This window comes from Natrix helvetica (genome assembly GCF_964273705.1).
Source record: "Natrix helvetica genome assembly, chromosome: 5".
Classification (NCBI taxonomy): domain Eukaryota; kingdom Metazoa; phylum Chordata; class Lepidosauria; order Squamata; family Natricidae; genus Natrix; species Natrix helvetica.
The window spans coordinates 52,870,209-52,892,154 of NC_138551.1; the positions used below are offsets into that span (position 1 = coordinate 52,870,209).

At 35.2% G+C, this 21,946-nt stretch overlaps 1 protein-coding gene across 3 annotated transcripts in view; it reads right to left on the bottom strand.

The window, feature by feature from the left end:
* The window catches only part of SH3PXD2A (SH3 and PX domains 2A), a 252,239-nt gene that overhangs the window by 158,136 nt on the left and 72,157 nt on the right, over positions 1–21,946 (bottom strand). For all 3 annotated transcript variants that reach the window (XM_081953519.1, XM_081953517.1, XM_081953518.1), the window contains exons 4-5: positions 6,887–6,963; positions 3,312–3,403 (exon numbers count right to left, since the gene is read on the bottom strand). In XM_081953519.1, the coding sequence (XP_081809645.1) occupies positions 3,312–3,403; positions 6,887–6,963 (169 nt within the window). The remainder of the gene's footprint in view (positions 1–3,311; positions 3,404–6,886; positions 6,964–21,946) is intronic.

Below are 21,946 nucleotides of genomic sequence, written 5' to 3' on the forward strand. Positions count from 1 at the left end.
TGAACAGAGGTAGTGTATCCTAAGTCAAATGTTTACAAGATATTAACTTCCAATTAACCGAAACATATTTTATAGAATTAACCCAATGAGACAGGCTCACACTACCCTGAGCCAAAAACTAATCAATCACTTTTTAGCTATGCACTAACATACATTTGATAAGCACATAAAATGAGGACTCACACAAGATGAAAGGAGTCCCTTTTCCTAACCTTTTTGTTAACATAATAGTGCTGTTTCTTGCAAAGATGGGTTTTAAGATCTTTTAAACTACTTTCCAATATATTGTTCTTTCCTCCACGATGTATGAGTTCTTCTCTGTCCTAGTAATACAAACATTATTTGTTTTGGATTCTTACTTTAAGCCTATAATTTTCTTTCAAAGATCAGAACACTAGTAAGTAGCTTCCACTGGAAACTTGATGGTTTTTCAGTCTGCAATTAAAAGCAAATGTGATTGGTCGTATGTAATATCCTGCGGTTTGCCACATTGCTTTGAAGTTGACCTTACAGGAAGGTTGCTGGAGCCTTTCGGGGGGTGTGATACATATCGTAGCTGGCCTTCATTAGTGTAGGGTTAGAACTTCAATGTCCTTATATAATTACAACTGAAAATAAATCAGAAGGGCTTGAAACTTGGCACTCTAATTTCAGAGTAGTATCTATGGAACAAATGTAGTTAGAAATTCAATCTTGAAATGTTATCTATATTGAAATAGAACACGAGTTCATCACAGATTCCAAATGAGCTCTTATTGAGTACTTACGATTTTAAAATATGCTCCATGAAACAATAGCTACCCTTCCCATGCTCACCCTATTCTTTAGTAACTTGAACACATCACTGATCCATCTGCCTCTTGACCTTCCTTCCTCTTCTTAACTTCTATTGAGGTTGACTGCTTCCCTCACTGTCATGGCCATTCTTTCAATCATCAGCTGTCTAAGAACAGTTCCTTCTCTTATATGATCACACTTTTAATGCAATTCCTCTGGTAGCTGAACCTTTGTTCTTAAAGGAAGGTCTCAGGTTATCTCTGAAATTTCAATTAAATTAGAAGCCTTGATAATTCAATAAGCTGCCTGTCGTTTTGAGTCAAAACATGAGGTTATTTGATCTGCTGTTTGTATTTCTGAAGACAGAGGGCATCAAAGCCATCAGTGCAGACAGCTTAAAGACAGATGGTGTAGCAGTGATTTTATCAAGCATTTTTCCAAGACATTAGGTGCAGACCAAAAGGTAGTTTATCTACCATTTGTTTATATAGTTGAGCTTATATAGTGTTCTTTAAAAGAGCCTTCACCAATCAATGTGGTGAGATCACAGACTCCAAACTATCAAGCCAGCATAGCCAATAGCCATACTGTCTGACTATTTACACAGAACCAAACTATTACTTGAAACAGAGTAGAAATGGGGGCATACAAATCCTGTCCTCCATTACAGATGGAAGCTGGCAGGTGACATTGGACCAGTCTGAGTGGAAAGCAAGTTGAAAAACATCCATGAGCCAATCATGTTAGATCGTCAAAATAGATTATAGTCATAACCTTCAGAGAAGAAGCCTTTCTCTAGGAAAGGTCTGATAGAAACCTTGGTTAATTAATTTTATGAGTTTAAATAATTCATCTGTTAACCCAACAGCTTTGCTTACATATGATTAATACAAACTTTTATTCAAATTTCCACATAATAATTTCAGGTTAATTATCAGTTGCTTAGCAACCTTTCAAAGTTACAATGGACTTTCCAAGAGCTACTGATGACACATCTTTAATGTTCCAATAGCTACACCCCCTACCCCATGGTCACATGATTGTATTTTGGGTGCTTTGCAAATATTAGAAATAATGTGGAAGCAACCAGGGTCAAAGAGCTTGATCACTGTAATTTGAACAAAAAAAGATGTCATAAAGATTACTGTATTTCTCTATATTTATTCATTAATTTACTCTCTCTCCATAGTGAATTAAAATATGCATTTTCCATTTTAAAGAGGATGTAATGCTCAAGAATTAAGGATATTTTATCTGACTTGTCTCAATCTTACTCTTAGGCCTCGACATCTTGACTGTTTCTTTGGGAGTTGGGGCAAGGATGCTACACTATCTTGTCCCATAAGGTGGAACATATATTGGTATGCTACAACTTGTCATTAGTTGAACTTGTAGCACTCTATTTATAGCCACAATTGAACCCAACATTTCCATTACTAAGCAAGGCAGTTGTTAAATGTACCTCCATTTTATGATCTCCTATCCACAGTTGTTAAGTGAATCATGCAGTTGTTAAGCAAATCTGAGTTTCCCCGTTAACTTTGTCAGAAGCCCGCTCTGAAGGTTACAAATGGTGATCACATGACCCCAGGCCAGTGCAACTGTCATAAATACATGCCAGTTGTCAGGCACCCACATTTTGATCATGTGACCTTGGGCATGGGGCAATAATTATTAAATCAGTCACAAGTTATTATTTTCAACGGTGTTGTAACTTCAATTGGCCATTAAACAAATGTTGTAAAGTGAGGACTCCCTGTATTGCAAATCTCTTTTTAGTTGAATACCATCCTATATTATAAATAAATATACATGGTTATTATAGGCAAGTACCAAACCAAGGATCCCTCAGAAATAGTCAGGATGGGGTTCACTACATTGAGGAGTTACAAACAGGGATGTTTTAAGAAATTTCCATGCATTATTTATTTTCTGCAAACTAGATAATATACAGCATGTCATTTTTTGTAAAGTCTTTCAGAATTCCCAACAAAAGCTATTTGTAAATTGGCGACAGCCTGAAGGATGTACATCTAACTACTATATATATAAGGTTCAGAAGCTCTGCTCTGTCTCTAGCAGGATCTGTACTCCCCTTGTGACTCTTTCTGCTTTCTGTTTCCAAAATAATAGTTTTTCAGAAATTACTTGTGACACGGATGATAATCAAAGCCTTGCATACCATCTTTGAGCACTAATCCATCAGGGAAATTGATGGCAATTAAAAGTTTATTGTTAACTGGCAGGATTTCCCTCAGGATATAACGAATAATGATTCTGCAAACCACTAAAGCGAGAAAAGTTACTTTGGACTGTGATGAATCAGAGGGCACATTTCTTTGAGTTTTCTTCTTGCGCAACAAACACACGTATATTCCTCATTTGTATTTGTCAAATTACAAGCCCATGTCCCTGTGATGTGAAGGGATAAAATAAAATTAGATGCCCTTCCATCCTTTGAATGTGATTAAATGTATTTGACCTTTAGTTTTCTTCCTTACATAGAAGAGCAATAGAAATCAAAAGAAGCTTACTCTTTAGGAGGGTTTAGATCCTCTGGTCGGCTCTCAAAAAAACGGAAGACTTCATCACACTGTGAGATGTGAGGTGGAAGCTTTACCAGGGCCTGTTGTAAAAGACAGAGAAATTAAACATACAAGCAGCCTTAAGAATAAAAAGATGAGAAACACTGGGATTACCTTAACTCACACCTCTGGGCAAACCAAACAGAACTTCCCAAAAGCTTTAATAAACAAATATTTTAATTATTTAATCATTAGTATTGATTTGATGTTTAAAATTATCTATATTAATTTTACAATTATGTTTTACATTTTGCATATTTTAACATTGTTGAGCTGCTTTATTTAAACAAACAGAAATACCAGAAAGTAAATTTAAAATTTCAGCTTATTAACATGGTTAACAAGCAAATTTAGTACTGTCCCCATTTTTCATTGCTGCTCATAATAAACATTCTGATACTTTCAGAGGCATCATTTAATGGTGGGCAGTTCAGTTCTATCATCCTAACCAGCAGAAACATTGGCAGGAGATTTTGGCAATGACAGGGTTGATCCATTTGTGTTGCTTTTAAAAAGGCTGATCAATGACATCTCAACGACATATCAACATCACAACTGAATCATTCAAACAAGCAAAATATATTTTTTATATTTAAACAAGCAACGAAAACAATAATTTCATTAGCTTTGTAATTCAAATACTATCTACTAGAAATATAAGAAATTAAATTGTGTGTGTGTGTGCGCTTTTGAGTCAGTGTTGATTCCTGGCTCCTACTTGGACAAATCCCTATAGTTGTTTTTTTAAACCAAGATTTCCGAAGTGGTTTGCCATTGAGGGAAAGGGCTGAGAAGCTGTGATTGGCTAAAGGTCACCAAGCTGGCTTTATGCCTAAAATAAGACTAGAACTTTATTTGAACTTTATTTGTATTCCACTCATTTTTGAAAGGTGCAGAGAAGTTACTCACAGCATATTTTGACTACTTCAGCACAACAAACAGTAGCTTGACAAATGGGAAATATTCTACGAAGTCAAGTACTGTTATATAAGGTTGAAGAAATACATACAGTCGTGGCCTATTTCCAATTTTTCATGAGAGAATCTGAAATAAAATCTCTACTTCAACCATTAAGAAGAGCTAATTTAAGAAGAAGAAGAAATTCATACCATAATATTCCCGAGAGCCTTCTTTGATAGTACCCAACAAATTTCCTCTACAAATGAAATATCTTATATTCTTATATTAATTGGTAATCTAACATGCGATCCCAAACCATTAATAGACTTTGCTACAAAGAAAAGTGTTGATGTAAATTACAACCAAAATCTAAATTGCTTTTTATTTCATGCACAGTAGAAGAGAAAATAAACACACAATATTGATGTTTCAATGAAAAGGTCAATGAAATGCCAAAGACTGTTTAAAAGAAAAGGGCAGCCTTGTCCCTTTGCCATTCTATAAAAGGTTAGATGATCCCTCTAGGACTTAAGTAGACAGAAGGGAATGTGGAGGCCTCTAAACCTTTTTAAAAGTTAATCAAAATCACAGAAATTCAAGGAGTAAACATTTACAATTAAACAGACTAATGGAAATATAAAAATAGGCTGCAGATTGTGGCTCAAAGATTGCAGATTGCCACAGTTGAGTTAGGTACTACATATTCTAAGTGAAGCTACAGAGGAATAGGGCGTCAATGTTAAAGAAAGAGTACAAGTCCTGTTATGTAAATGTCAACTTAGAAGGCAGAAAGTAATTGAAGATTACCGCAACTTGATTCTGTTTTGACTGAAAAGTAGACAATGGGAAATTCTGATTGGCTTAAAAGTTTCTGCTTCCTTACAGGATTTTTAAAAAACTTTCTAATCTAGCCAATAACCCTGGAATTCCAAACTATTCTCCCTTTCAAGTACCTCCAGGTAGCAATACCCTCATTAGTTTTCGAGATCAGCCATGGTTGGCTAGGTACTGCCAACTGCCAATGATTCTTTTTAATCTGCTCTAGAAAGAAAAAAGCAGAAATAAATCTTGTAGAAAGGAAGTCAATTAAATATTCAAAAGATAAATAATGTCTTGTTAAAGACAGTGATCCACTGGTAGCCTGATATAGTTGTGGCAGTTGCTCTGTTTGTATGGAAGTCAGTTGCATTCATAATTCATAGTCCATACATTCCAAAATACAAATTTAACTCATATATTTTTCAAATATACATGACATATAAAAGGATCTATAAAAAAGAAAACATACTGATTTGAATGATAGATTATGCTGTGATGTTAAATGCAGAATGTTAAAGTTTCATTAGTATGTTTTGATTAGACTAAAATGCAATGGGAAAAAAATACTGCATGATTTAGAAACTGCTGTGATCCTTATTAGTCAGCCCAGTGCATAATTATTCCCAAATATGCAATTGAGGTAAATGAATAAAGAGATTGTAAAAGGGTAAAAAACTAGCAAGCCTATGCCATTGTTCCTTTTGTCACAACTTAAAGTAGTAAATTACAATAAAAAACCAAATGCTTATTAAACTAGTACTCCCAGATAATATGTTTCCTCTTTGAACTTTTACATATATAGCTGTATTGCCAAGTGTACCTAAAAATATTTAACTGGATATCTGGATTCCTTCATATTCATGTTATTTATTCAACTTGCCACATAAGGAGTATCACCAACTTCAATCTGAGAAAATTTGCACCTTCAGATGAGTAACTAGAGGTCAAGAATAGCTTCTGGACAAGGCACAAAATGCACTTAACAAGTAATACATTACAAATCCAAATAGTTTCTTTTATGATAAAATTATGTTATACAGTCATTTTCTCAAGTACTTTCAGATTTAACAGATACATTCAGAAATTCAAACTACTTCACAATTATTTTCCATAATTATTTTGCAAGCTTTGTTGAGAGTTCATTCTAGAATGCTATTTGGTTTAAATGATTGATAATAATTTTGAAAAAGAGGCTCCACAAGTAAACCAGCGATATAAAACAAATCTATTCCCATTATCTGTTTCCAAATATATAAAATATATTTGTTTAATTGCTTAGGGAAGATGTGAAATAAAAAAAATGTCAGGCAAGCATGAATAGGAGACCTGACCTTTATTGGAAGCATAGATGTTGTCTGAGTTCTGTGAGGTTCTCTAGCTTTGATGACACTGGAAAGCTTAAGGAGCTCAGTGAAGTCTCTTCTCATAAACCTATATGTGATATTTTTAACCAAAATAGTGCTTGATCTGAATTTATTATTTGTTTCATTGGTGTCCAATTTTTAAATTAATTCTCAAAATCTTTTTGTCAGCCCAGTATGGGACACCATGACTGCTAGGGCACAGAATGTTCCCAAGGTCTTGGGAAGGCACTAAAGATTTTATTTTTTGACAGGTCATTTGAAGGAAGCTGGTGGAACGGGTGCCTTAGGTAGATGAAATGTTGTTTCATTTGTTACTTTATTTGGTTTGGTTTTGATTATATGCCAGCCTGAGATTTAGAGAATAAGCAATATATTGAAATGTGCATAAATAAATAAATGTTATGCATTTTTCAATGTGTTTTAAGAGGAAGTGTCACTTACCCTGCAGTATTCATCAATTGGCTTTAATCTCTTCACAGCTACATCTCGAATGTGACTTCTTCGGAATAGGATTTTCCCTGGTGACAAAGAAGATACAAAGATTAAATATGTATCTTGTCAAAAATTGTTTATAACCCGATCATCCTGATTCACAAATAGATGGAAATAGTTGTTGCATTCTACTTTGCATGTAAGTAGCCATAAATGGTTTTGCTAAATTTACTTATTCTGAAATTTTTAGAGAAGGAAAAGTACACAATTATTCATATTTATTTCTGGAGTTTTAATAAACATGATGTTCAAACATAACTTTCACTTATTTGTGTATTATTACACACATTTTGAAGTAAGAATTTTTACATATTATTTTGTTTAATAGTAATCCTTTAAAGAAGGTAACCAAGTTACCTTTAGCTTGGCATGTTTTTCAAATCAACACAAATCCATCCCAAGTGGATGGAAATTTCTTGTAAATTCATTGACAATATTACCCTAACAGAGTTAGATCTATTTTTGTGTATTGACAGATGCGTATTTCATTCAAAAATACTCCAAATTCAGCTATATTCTGAATTCAGCCATCTGCCGAAGAAGACAAAGATACAATATTAAAGAAGCACAGTCTTATTAAAATTAGTATGCACAGGAACAAAAGGTTATACAATGTATACTCAAAGGTTTATCTAAGATAGAAAAAGCATGAGAAGTAAAAACCTACTAAATTATTAACGGAGACTAATAATCATGTAACTACAATGCATTTAAAAGGCATTGCTGATTGAGAAGATAGTTAGAGTTAAGATTATTACTATGGACATAATCTAATGGTGTCATTTTTATTGTCCTCCACTTGACAGTTAAGATTTGCTATCCCATTTGTATTAAACTTTTGCTCAGAGTTCAGAATTCTGTACAAGAAATTGTCAATCTGATAACCACCATCACTATTTTAAAAAGTCTTCATTTGGCTGCTGCAATTTGTAGTTAGTTCTAGAAATATTAAAGCACACCCTGAGTATGTAGAAAAGTAGGTTAATAAGATCTTATGTAGGGTTTACGCTAGTAAGACGAAAAGAGAGGAATAAGAAAGGAAGGATAAAGGACTAAAGTATGTGGGCTAGCAGTAACTTAATACCACTTTATAATGCCTTGGTAAGGCCACACTTGGAATACTGCATTCAGTTCTGGTCGCCACGATGTAAAAAAGATGTGGAGACTCTAGAAAGAGTGCAGAGAAGAGCAACAAAGATGATTAGGGGACTGGAGACTAAAACATATGAAGAACAGTTGCAGGAACCGGGTATGTTTAGCTTAAGAGAAAGAAGGACTAGGGGAGACATGATAGCATTGTTCCAATATCTCAGAGGTTGCCACAAAGAAGAGGGAGTCAAACTATTCTCCAAAGCACCTGAGGGTAGAACAAGAAGCAATGGGTGGAAACTAATCAAGGAGAGAAGCAACTTAGAACTGAGGAGAAATTTCCTGACAGTGAGAACAATTAATCAGTGGAACAGATTGCCTCCAGAAGTTGTGAATGCCCCAACACTGGAAGTCTTTAAGAAGATGTTGGATAGCTATTTGTCTGAAACAGTATAGGGTTTCCTGCCTAGGCAGGGGGTTGGACTAGAAGACCTCCAAGGTCCCTTCCAACTCTACTATTGTATTGTATTGTATTGTATTGTATTGTATTGTATTGTATTGTATTGTAACAATAGGAAAGATAAATGATTAGGTTCTGAACTTAGTATTTTCAATTATATATCAAGCATGCATATAACAATTCTGCAAACCCTATTAAGCTTTAAATATAATGTACACAACCAATATGATTCATTCAAAGAAGATCTTCGTAATAGTCCATGTGCATAAATGATTGGATTTGCATTCAATTCATTCAAGAATAGCAAGACCAAAGCTACTGTTTACAGATTTCTAGAAAACCAGGAAAATAATGTATTTATACACATTGCCAAAAATAATTACAATGAAACATATTGGTCTAGCTCCAGGAAAGGAAAAGAGTTCATCTGGCAGATCTCAAATTGGCTTTCCTTTAAGCCTTCAATAGACCCATATGATCTACTTTAGCAATAAAAGGAGGGATTTTGTTCCTATCTTTAGAATAGCAAGTACGAAATGTTGAGTACATGGGACTATAAAAGGCCTTCTCCTTTTAAAGAAAAACCTTTCTCCCTTATCTGTAGCTATTCTTACTATGCTCTGAAGAAATATAAACATAGAATTGGTACTGCAGGACAATCTTCCCACCAGGAATTCTTTTGTAAAAATCTAAAAGACAATGAACAGTTAAGTCCCTGTTGCATATTATAAAATTTGCAAAGCATTAATATTAGCAGATTGCTTGAAGCAAGCTGGCTGCAAACAAGAGAAAGGAAGCCTTGGACAGAAAGTTTTTTTGTGACTAAATAGGAAATTCATCCATCTCAATAATCAACAAACTGCAATTATATACAATTTGCGCTCATAATGATTTCCTAAGGTTCTTAGAATGCCCATCACTTTATTGTAACATCACTCTGATCTCCCTCTGAAGCCAAATAAAGCAGAAACTCGACAGATAAAAAGACAACATATAATACTAGTAAATAGTTGCAGAATCCTAAGTCAAGAAATCCCTGCTGTCATATATTTGGCAAGGGTTTATCTGACAGCCAGTTTGAAATGTTGAAATCATACATTGACTGACTAATGAAGCAAATTATTGAGCAGTTACAGACTAAAATACCAGACAGCAACCAAATGTCATCCACAATTTTAAACAAGAATATACTAGAAGAAATATATTTTAAACTCTAACACAATTACAATTATATTCTGTATTCTACTTGGCTGCAAACTTGGCATCTAACTTAAAATTCATCAGGGTGTCCAAGAATATTCCTAATCAGTGATAATGTGATTCTTACAACATGTCAACCAAAAAAAAAAACATTACAAGATCTTAAATATGACCAATGACTCCAAAAGGCTTAAAGAACTGCTCAAGCTTCTTTATTTCAGTGTTGATGCATCTTAGAGAGCACAATTAAATAGGACTGCATATGTTTTGAATGGTGCATTTCATGAGGAAAATGAATAGATGCTGTTGCATCCTTTCATTCATGCTGGCCTCCCAGTAGCAAAATTTGAACCAGTATTCTGGTAAGATCCAGCAAGGCTGTCCTTATTATTTTATTGCAGAAGGTCTCAAATTCAATTCTTTCCACAACAAAGCCCTGTTTTAGTCTGTGTAGAACTGCAGGAAGTTAAAATAGGCATTGTAGATGAACTAAACAGCTGCCTGCCTGGCCTATGTGAAAGCTGGCAGGAGATACAGTTCAGCATCTGTAGAACCCCAGGTTACCTACCCATGAAACAAAAATTGAAATGTAAGAATTCATGACAAAAAGTCATGAATCTTCACACTTATAACAGTTACAGTGTCCTGGAGTAATGTGATCACATTATCCCCTTTTGTGACCATCTAACAAGCAAAGTCAATGGGGACATCAGATTCACTTATTAAATGTGTTACTAATTTAAGAACTGCAGTGATTCTCTTAACAAATGGGGTGAGAAAAGTCATAAAATGAGGCAGAACTCACTTAATAAATTTCTCACTTAGCAACATAAATTTTCGGCTCAATTGTGTTCGTAGGTTGAGGACTACCTGTAGTTGGAAAAGGTGCTACAGATTCCTTTTGATTTTTTTGCCACCATAGATGAACACATCTTACTGGGTGTTCAAGAATAACTAATGGCTCTTTTGATATAAGGCAAAGTAAGTATAACTTGGATGTCAGGTTTTCATTCATTGACACTTTAGCTTATAACAGGAACCTGTTATAACTGCAAATGTTCATTTCACAAGAAACACGATCATGCCACATTGAACAATCCCATTCTCTAACCAAAGCAAACGCATTTAGACAACTACTCAGGGATTGTTTTTCTACCTAATACTTCATTGTGTCTTATACAGAAATCCGTCCCTACCAAAATGTGTTCCTCTTCATCTTTGCTCTGCAGTTTTGTGATTTAAAAAAAAAAACTTTACAAGAAGGCCAGGTTTAGGTAAAATGAATACTGATAAACCTTGGAGGAAAGATATAAATTGACAAATGTGGTTTTGGATATTGAGTAATTCCACATGAATCTACAATCGTGAAAGAAGCCAAACTGGTTAGGCTGCTACAAAAACACTGGCCCAAACAAGCTGAGCCTTCTTTCTAAGCCACAGCAAAAAGAAGCAACAACTGCTGAAATACTGCTTGCCTTTGTTCCCAGGTGCTGCTGTACTATGCAGAGCTGGCTATCGTTTATAACATTCTGACACCAGGAATCTTACTTACCTCTCAAAGGGTGGTAGACTTATGGTCTCCAGTTCCCACCTGATGCTGGATAGATGCCATCATCTTTACAAGCACATGGCCTAAAGACACTGAAAGATCCATTGAGCTCCCACCCCATACTTCCACTGAATGTCACATGGACTAGGCTGGACATACTTTCTGAAATCTTCATCTCCGAAATAGGCAGAAACTTGTCCTAAGAAGCAGGATTTGACACGAGACAAATATTGCAAAGAAATCCATAATTTTAGCACACTGCTAATTAGTGTGTAAGGGACTAATTGTTTTCCTTCTAGTAGCAAGCTCAATCAGATGGTGATTCATTTTTTTAGCTTTAATTTTTAAATGGATGAAAGGGAATGGCGCAGACAAGAAATGGTGGAGACCACAGAAGCCTTGTGTTTTTTATTTTACCTCTCAGGAGAACCTTATAGCTGGAACTTTTAGGGATGCCCAGTATCTTGTTTCCCACATTTTATGTCAATCTGCTCAATTCACATAAAGGTAAAGGTAAAAGGTAAAGTTTCCCCTCGCACATATGTGCTAGTCGTTCCTCTCCTCACACATATGTGCTAGTCTAGGGGGCGCTGCTCATCTCTGTTTCAAAGCCAAAGAGCCAGCACTGTCCGAAGATGTTTCTGTGGTCGTGTGGCTGGCATGACTAAACGCCGAAGGCGCACGGAACGCTGTTACTTTCCCACCAAAGCTGGTTCCTATTTTTCTACTTGCATTTTTACATTTTTAAAGATAACAGATGAGCAAATGTCATTGAATGAGCACCAACTAATATGCCTGCCTTTTTTAAAAAAAACTTTAAGGTAATTAATCCTATTTGCTTCATGCCATTTTACTTTGTACTTCTATTTTTATCCTACAAACAATACATTTTGCACGTCATCCAAAGGTTTTACGAGTTTGGTATTGAGTACTGAATGTACTCAAATGCTTCTGTTAATTCCTAAGCAAGGTATAACTTGCATAGAAAAGATCAGGTTCAATCCCTGGTAAAGTTCAGGGTAGCAAAATAGTAAAAATGCTTCAAGAATATCCCTGGAAAACCACAATCAGTTACACTAAAAGTGGAAATTACTGGGAAAGAGTCTAATTCTACTCTATGTCAACAACTTAATTTATATTGAGTAAAATCATCTAACAAGACTTCATCAAATCAAAAACAGCAGATTCCAAGGCTTGATCCCAACAAAAGACACTAATCTTTATCAAAATCTCTGCTATTGTCCTACTGACTCCCATATTACGATTTAAGGTTTCTAGGCAGCAGGTGTATTTAAGTAATGTTAGCTAATTTTGAAAAGTTAAGCAGAATCAGACCTAATTTGTATTTGAGGACTCAGGACTGTTTTAGGAAAGAAAAACATGAACCAAGACAATCAACAGACCCAACTTGCTCCAGCAAATTAATAGGTAACAGTGGAACTGCCAACTATTATTCTAGTTTATAACATGAATATTGTGGAAGTGAGTCACCTTACTATTACTGTCTTTTCATCCCTAAACAAATGAATACTACGTACCGTATTTTTCCCAGTATAAGACACACCTTTTTCCCTCAAAAAAGAGGCTGGAAATCTGGGTGCATCTTATACACTGAATACAGCATTTTTGACCTACTGAAACCCTGCCCCCTTTGCAAAAATGGCTGTGCAGAGCCTTTAGGAGGCTTCCAGAGTGCTCCTGGGGGATGGGGAGGGCAAAAATGAGCGGATTCTTGCTCATTTTTGTCTCCCAACCCCCAGGAACACTCTACAAGCCTCCTAAAGGCTTTGCATGCCCCTTTCTTTCTTTTTTTTTTTTACAAAAAGGGCCAATTTTCACAAAAAACGGGCCGTTTTTGGGAGGTCTACAGAGTGCAAAAACTTTTTTTAAAAAAATTTGCATCTTCAAAATCTTGGTGCATCTTATACTCTGGTGCGTCTTATACTCCGAAAAATACAGTATGTACCATTGGTGAGTGCATGTCTCTGTTTGTGTTTTCAGGGATGTAACTATCTCTAAATACATCATTTCTGAACTTTTTTCAGAATAAAGCCTAGTGAAGGATTGTACACTATCACTTTTATATGACTGCTGAGTCCACACACCAACCAGATATTTTAGAAACTACAACCTGAGTTTTGGATCAGTGAAACCTGTCTTACCTAATAGCTTACAGACTTCATATCTTGAGAACTAAAATAATATGTAGAATTCCATGTACATTACAGATATGAAACTGTTTGCGCATTAAAACATTAATAGAAAACAAACTTTTTTTAAAGAAAAAGAAGGCATTAATGTACAGAGACATTATTTTCTATTGAGAATAAGAGTTATTAATAAGCACAAAATTGCTACCCAAAAATACAACAAGCTCAATACCTCAGACAAAACACGGTCATATTTGTGTCAGTCATGCAGAACAAAAAGAAGAAGAAAAGCTGCTAATAAAATTATCTTCTTGCTGCTATTTTAGAAGGCACAGATGGGCTGTAATGGGATATCTTCTACTACAATATATATGTACATCTGTCACAGACAATTTTCGAAAAGGAATAGTGATCACATCCTGCCCATTTAGACAGAATCCCATATAGCTTTACTGAGAAATAGTTTTGTACATTTGGCAAGCATTCACCTTATCGCCTTCAGTTTCCATGTAAGAACACCATTAACAGTCTTACATGAAGCAGCAATTACTTTTTTCTTCCATCTTGCTATTTTATTTTACTACGTACTTAGGCTACAATCACATAGAAATACTTAGAATGAAGGTCCAAAGGACTCGCTGAGATTTATTCCATGTAAACTTACATCAAAACAATATGTTGGATGTTTCCAGTTCTTTGCTATCCAAACAATAAATGCTGCAAATTTGGAGGCGAAATTTCAAAAAAAAAAATGAAGTTGTTTACCGATTAATTGTATTGCAGTAAGGACACTTGTGGATGGGTGTGATGATTCAGTGGTTAAAGAGGCTGAGCTTGTCGGATGGAAAACTGACAGCCTAGGTTCGAGACCCGAGTAGTGTACTATGGGATGAGCTCCAATTACTTGCCCCAGCTCCCACCCACCTAGCCGTTTGAAAGCATGCAAATGTGAGAAGATAGCTAGGTACCACTTCATTGGAAATGTAACAGCTCTTGTGTGGCTTGGCATATAGTCATGCTGGACACATAACACAGAAGAGTCTTTAGACAACCTGGCTCCCTTGGCTAAAAACAGAGATGGGCACCATCCCCTATAGTCAGATATGATTGAACAGGGAATATCTTTACCTTTACTTTTATTGATACTTATGGAGGAATCAACAATTAGGGGGCCCCACAAGATTTGGGAGGCAATGCAGTGCTGGAGCATAAATAAGGCTGTATCATTAGAGCTATATTTTTTTCAGGCAAGCATTTGATTCTTTTCAAATTACATAATGGTCCTGCCAAACCTGTTTTTTGCAAATTACATTTCTATCCCAGATTCAGATTTCTTTTATCTGACCAATCATTGTCTTCGTTGCAACATTTACTTCTGTTCCTCAAGGTTATTTGTTCTAACCACTACATTTGCCTTGTCTATCTGGGAATATAATATTTAAATTAACAAGGTAATTGGAGAAAACACAGGTAGTCCTTGACTTAGGGCTACAAGGAGGACCGTAACTTCCATCACTGAGCGGGGCACTTATTAAATGAGTTGCACCCAATTTTTTATAAGTTTTGATGTGGTCATTAGGTGAATCACTATGTTGATTCACAAGATTGTTAAGCAAGTCTGATTTCTCCATTGCTTTTGTTTGTTGGAAGCCAGCTAGAAATGTGTCAATTGATAATCGCATGACCCTGGGACTTTGCAACTGTCATAAAGGCATCCCTATCCAAGCACCCAAATTTTGATTATGTAACTCTTAGGACATTACAATGATCATAAGTGAGAGGATCAGTTACAAATCACTTTTTCAGTGCCTTTATAACTTCAAATAGTCACTAAATAAATGTTTGCAAGTCAAGGACTACCATTACTGTGCCATGTCTGAAATTTAGTGGGATGACTCACATGAATGGAATATAACGATGGGAGGATACAACATATTTGGACAACAGTTCAGCAGAAAAGGAGGGGTTATCGTGTTAGACATAAAGAAGTCATAGGCTTGCAGAGACATTCACCAACTGGAACAGGGAAATCCTTTTGAGAGCATCTGAGTAAAAATAAAAGGATACAAAACCAAAAGTGGTATCATAACTTTTGAGCTTATTTTAGATTGCCTGGCAGATGATGAAACCTTTCTGTGGCAGATAACCAAACCTTTAAAGAGGCACATGAGTGACAAAGGGAGATTTCAATTACCCCAACATCTGCTAGGTCTCAAACTCTGCCAAGAGTCAAAAGCCCAACAAATTCCTATTCTCTCTTGCTGACAATTTCATTTGTCAGGAGATGGAAAAAGGAGCAAGATGATCTGCTATTTTGGACATAATCCTAACCAACAGAGAGGAACTGTGTGAAGAAGTGAAGTTGACTGGAACCTCAGGAGAAATTGATCATATTATGTTAACACTTTATTACAACAAGGGCAAGATACCAAATTTCAGAACAGCTGACTTTGATGAACTTGGACAAAAGCCAAGTTGAATTCAATGTCTTGAAATTCTGAAGATGATATGGCCCTGAGAAGGATGGAAATAAAATACTGAAAGTGCACTCACAAACAATCCCTATTCAAAGAAAAATAGGAGCTATCTAAGAGAGCAGCTTAGAAGTGTACGGAGCTCTTTGCAATGCTGAAAAAAAGAACTGGAGCATATATAGAAAATGGAAAAAGAGCATTACCAGAAAAGAGTATAAGGCAGCAACGAAAACTGTAGAAATCATATCAGAAAGGTTAAAATTCAGAATGAAATAAAGGTATGATTTTTTTAAAAAAAGGAAAAGGCAATGGATGATGGCAAGAAAGCAATATATCTTACCCTGTATTTTGCATTTTCCTGAAGGAAAATAAAGCATCAGCTGCCCTTTGTACTGTCAGTAATGGAAGAAAGAAGCTGCACCCCAGGCTACAACAGAACAGCTAATTTAAATGAATTCAAGTATCCATTGCCCTATGAATTACATCCCAAGGCACTGAAAGAAATAGCGACGTCACTGCAAAACTGCTAACATAATCTTTGAGAACTCCTGGAGATTTGGCAAGGTTCCAGAAGACCAGGAAACTAACACTCTTATCTTTAAAAAAAATGAAGGCAGAAGACCCAGAAAATGACAGAACTATCACTCTGCCATTTATGCTGCCATAGTTCTTGAAAATATGATTAAACCGTATATTTGTGAGCACACATGCAGGAAAGCAATAATTAAAAACAGCCATGAGTTTCTTACAAAAAGGGCCTGCCAGACTAAGTTTGTTTCCTTTTTTTGAAAATGTAATTGGTTTAACAGATGGGGGAATATCATGGATACAGAATACCTTGACTTCACCAAAGCAATCAGGATTCAACTTTCTCACGATGACTTCACTAATGACACAGTAAAGTATAGGGTGGATAATGTAACTGTTAGATGGATTTATAACTGGATGAATGACCATAGCCAGAGAATATTCATAAATAGTTTCGCATCAGTTTGGAAAGTAATATCAAGCAGACAGTCACACGGTTCTGACCTGGGCCCTGAACTGTTTAATTTTTTTACTAATGACCTAGCTAAAGAGGCTGACAAGACAATTATCGGATTTTCATATAATACAAAACATCTTAGAAGAGAAAGAAAAGATTTGTAGAATTCTGGAGAGAGCTTTTTGAGTCCAATAGAGAGAAACATAAAATCCTCTTATCTAGGGAGAAAAAAATGAAAGGGATAAGTATATGATGGGGTAGACTGGTAGTTTTCTTGGTAGTATATTAAAAATAAGAAAATTCTAGACAATTACAATAAATATGAGCCAAAAATATGATGCAGATGCTAAAAAGGGATATGTTTACAGGAACATAGAATTCAGATCACAAAATTGTCTCACTCTACCCTGTCTTTCAAGATTGTATATCCATCCACATTGAGGGACAAAATGCTGGAAGTCTTTAGACATCTAAAGGGTTGTCTCTTGTCCCAGAAGGCAACCAAAATCAATGGACTAAAATGATAAGAAATAGATTGCATTCTTTCTTAGCAAGGATTTCCTCATAGTAAGAGCTGTCAACCAGAAAAATAGTCTTCCTGGGGAAGTGGCGTGTTCTTCAGTGGAAGACTTTGCTGCCAAAACTCGGTGGTACAATCCTAGAATCTCGCAAATAGTTCAGCAAAATGGTAGAAGTTAACAGAAGGGGCAGCCTTCTATCTTTCCCAGCCCAGCTGCTCCCAGAAATTATGAATCTTGATAGCTGCAGAAATCTTTTACTTAAGCTGAACTGTCACTATTTACACTATCCACATATTATATACTATTCACAATGCAGGGAATGTACTATTTAAGACTGTATGCATAATACTCAAGTTTAAATTAAAAGTGATTTTCTGTTTCTTCCTTCTTGCAATCAGTAGTCTAGTCTGATGAGCAATGAGCTACAATACCCAGGGTCTTTCATGAATCAAAAACTTGAGTCGTTCTTTCTTGTGGACTGTTTGACTTATTTAATACAAGAGCAACATCTCAACCAAGACTTCTAGGCAGGATCTAAGAAATGTGGAAGAATTTGACCGTTGGCAACAAGGTTCAGAATTTCTGCGAGATCATGGTTTGTTGAACAAGCTATAATGTTCTGGTTCATATATAAGATTAAGCCATAAAATTGTTTACAAGTTATAATGATTAAGCCAAATCAAATCAGACTTTTCTTTTATAAATACCAACTGTATATTCAGCCAAGAAGAAGGCTGGAAACTGGGCGAGGTATCTCTCTGAATCATAATAGGCTGCTCATGCTTAATGTTGCAGTACTCAGCTATTTTGGAAGGAGACTGTAGACAAGAAAGCCTTTTGAAGAAGGTTATTTTCCTGGGTCAGCAGGACTTTTTCTACTGCTTGAAACAAAAGCAAATAATTGAAGTGTCTAGTCTCTCGAATCAAATATATAGTGAATGTAAAATAGAAGCATGAATAATTTTATACATAACCTTAAAGCAGGTTTCTCAGATATTTGGGGAATTTTCAGTCAAGACTTGGGAATTCTGAATGTTTCAGTTTCAACATATTAAAAAGGCATTAGCTTGGAGAAGTCATCTTTAAATTAATAGTGCTCTGTTTCTGTAGGTTTGTGATCTATCTCTAATGAATAAAAAATCCTGTGATATATATGAAAATCAATAAAGTTCACCTTGACTGGACTCTTTCCCCCCTTTTTTTGACCCATGTGAAGCTTTGTTATGACAATTATAAGACAGCTTGTTTGATGACATTGAGCTCTATTGACCTAGTGCTCATCTGGAGACAAATGTCGAAGAAACTAAAATGTCTAGAGTTATATATGCATTGATTTGTTATAGAATTGGGAGGTGTATGTAAAGATTATGTACCAAATGGACATTGCAACAGCTGAGATGGGTTTCAGGGGTGGGTTGTGGGGCTGTTGCTACTGCTGGTTCGCTCGGGATGTGCTGCGCATGCACATGCTTGATGTGCAGTATGAGCACATGCGCAACACTTTAAAAACTGCTTCTGCGCATGCGCAGAAGCAAAAAAACAAGATGGCGCCACCAATAGAACCGGTTCAAGAGTGTGGCAGACCAAGTTACTGCCTACTCATCCGAATCGGTCCGAACAGGTAGGAACCCACCCTTGGGGGTTTTCACAGTACAATGTTAATCCCACCTCATTGTTTATAGACAAAGGTCTCAAATATCCTTTGGTTTAATTCTGAAAATAGAACAAAATCATGAAACATGCTAAACAAACAAACAAACAAGCACATAAATATCTCACCAGATTACAAATAAAAGAATAAGACTTGGAGGGAAAAGCCTTGGTGATACATCAAGACTCTAGCACTTATGTTTTGATTTTCCTAAATTAAGAACTACTTTAATCCTATTGTTTATGTATCTATGGAGATTTTCACTCAGCTTTTCAAATATTGCTTATGTAGTAATATAATTATAGTATTATTTCTATTATTATTATTATTACTACCATTTTTAATCATTTCATATATGTTTGTTTAATAGTTTTGGTATGTATATTAAGAAAAGTTCAGTTGTAAAAAAGTTAGTTTTGCAGCAAGCATCTTGCTTTAATTTATTCTTTTCCTAACATGTCTAAGATTCAAATCTAGTTTCCTTGGCAGTCAAAGAGTTCCACTGTACCAAAACCATGTGATCATAAAGAACAGTAGAAAGTTGAAGGCACCCTGAAGCACAGATAAAATAACTTTTATTGCTGCAGCAGTGCTGCTTATCATGACTATGATTCTGAAAGTATATTAAAGGGAAAGCATATGTACCTTATTCAAGAATAAACCCCATTTATAAGAATGCATGCATAGCAATCTGTATATTCACTCAAATTTCAAACCTCCAAATTTGGAGTACACAGAATACTGTGGCTCTTTAAAACATTTTACTAGGAAGAAAGCTTCATGAAAGCATCAGTGGCTGACAATAGCTAAATCCTGCAAAACTGGAGATGACACTATTGAAAAGTAAAGTAAAAAGTAAATGTAGTCAAGGCTTTCTTTTTCTTAAAATGTTCTTAACTTAAAATGTTACATATTACTTTTTGTAATAGGCAAGAAATAAATTTCCCACTAATTAACATACTTTTGTTCCCAGAAAACACCCTTTCTTTTTCTTGCCTGTTTTTAAAGATGAGGAAGGTTTAATATGTTGTTAGAGATGAATAACTGAAAAAGTGCATAAGTGGCTGATAATTTACAGGATCATAACCTACTAGAAATATTGCTGGGTAAAACTTCACAGAATTAGGTGCAGATGAAATCTTACATATGGGTCATTTCGGAAGCCCTTTGTATGCTAAATATGTATGTCTCTATTGGAAGATGAAACAATCTGTATAATATTTATATGGGGAAGACTAAAGGCAATCTCACTTATAAACAAATAGTTGCTCAAGCTGAGGGGAAAGTTATAGAAATACTATTACAATGGGAAATATTTTGTGATTCTTTTTTAAAAACAAAATACATATTCATGTATAATCCAACTTTCTTCCAACAAGATATTTTATAAACATTATCTGTGTTGTTAAATCTGCTGTTGACACCAGAAGTCCTCCAAAATAGACATGAGCAAAAGGAACTTCAGAAGTTGTAATCTGCAACTTTTGTCTTAACAATAGAAACCAACTAATTCCCACTGTTGTTGTGTATTAAGTAGTTGAAATGAAATAGCCTTACAACAGCTGATCTTGTACTTCTTCTCACTTCAATACATTATTCAATTCTACCCATATGAGTTAAATCTAGATCCAGTCATTTTAAAGTATATGCACTGAAATAAGAGGACACATATTAGTTCTGATCAACTTGTTAAATTTCTGGGTCCTAATTTAAAAAAAAACCCACTAATTTCTGCAACACTGAATATCTGTCTATCTCCACTGAACAAACCTGACTGCCACTAGGCAAGCAACCCGAGAGAACTACCAATATATTGCTCCATGCTGTTAAAAATGTGTATTGCTTGAGCAAATCCTCAAATGCTGTTGTTAGATAAAGGAAATCTCTTAATTAGGTGCCACCCGATTGTAGTGTGTCCATGGTAAAAACATTTGTCTTTTACTTATCTTGATGTTGTTTCTATCAAACTGTGGAAAAATACTTTTAGCACACCAAGAGGTTTTTTTAAAACCTTTAAAATGGGTTTGATACTTAAAACATTACTGAAGCAGTTAGTAGGACTCTATCACCTTCAGAACAAACTCTTAAAAGTCTGCCTATAAAAATTGACATTATTCAAACATCTTGGTGAGTCTAACATATTCCTTCACTAAGCTATAGCTATATGTGCTATTTCTATTATGAGTTTTTTTTTCAAAGTTTATGTCTACATGAAATAAGAATTCTTAGTGTGGTTTTATTATCATTTAAAAAATTAGACAAATGATGGTGTAATATAGACAAATTTACAAATATATCTCCCGAACCACAATTTGCAAGGAACAATTCAATCATGATTACAGGTGAAGATTTGACTTTTTTAGAGTAATACTTTTAATAAAAGGACCTGTTCATTGATAGAGGCTACCTAAAGAACATAAGACTCCTTTACAATTAATGTAGCTTTTTAAAGATTATTATTTTGCAGCTATATTGAAAGAGTTTACATCTGTGAAACTTTCACTCTTCCATGATCCCATAATCCTCCCCTGCTAGTTTATAAACATGAAGATTTCTTTTAACTTAGTACATTTTAAAGGAACCAAACTAGAGTATGCATACAAAGAATTGTTGATTGCAGGAGAGAGGGAACTAGCATTATAATTAACATTGTGGAAATATTTCCCTTGATTTTAGCCAATAACTCAACAGCTGCTACATTGCCCATTCTACAAAAGAAATATAAAAATATAATAGAAAGAATTGTAGACGAACCGGTTTATGAACCTAACTTCCAATTCTAGATGAACAACATTCATTAACATAATAAGAGCTACAAAAGTTCCTAGGGAGTTTAACTATGCCTGACTTGTCATATGACGCCTTCCCCCATTTTTCTATGTGTTGAAAGAAAGAGCAATGCCGTTGGCAGCAAAACAAATCTTCCCACA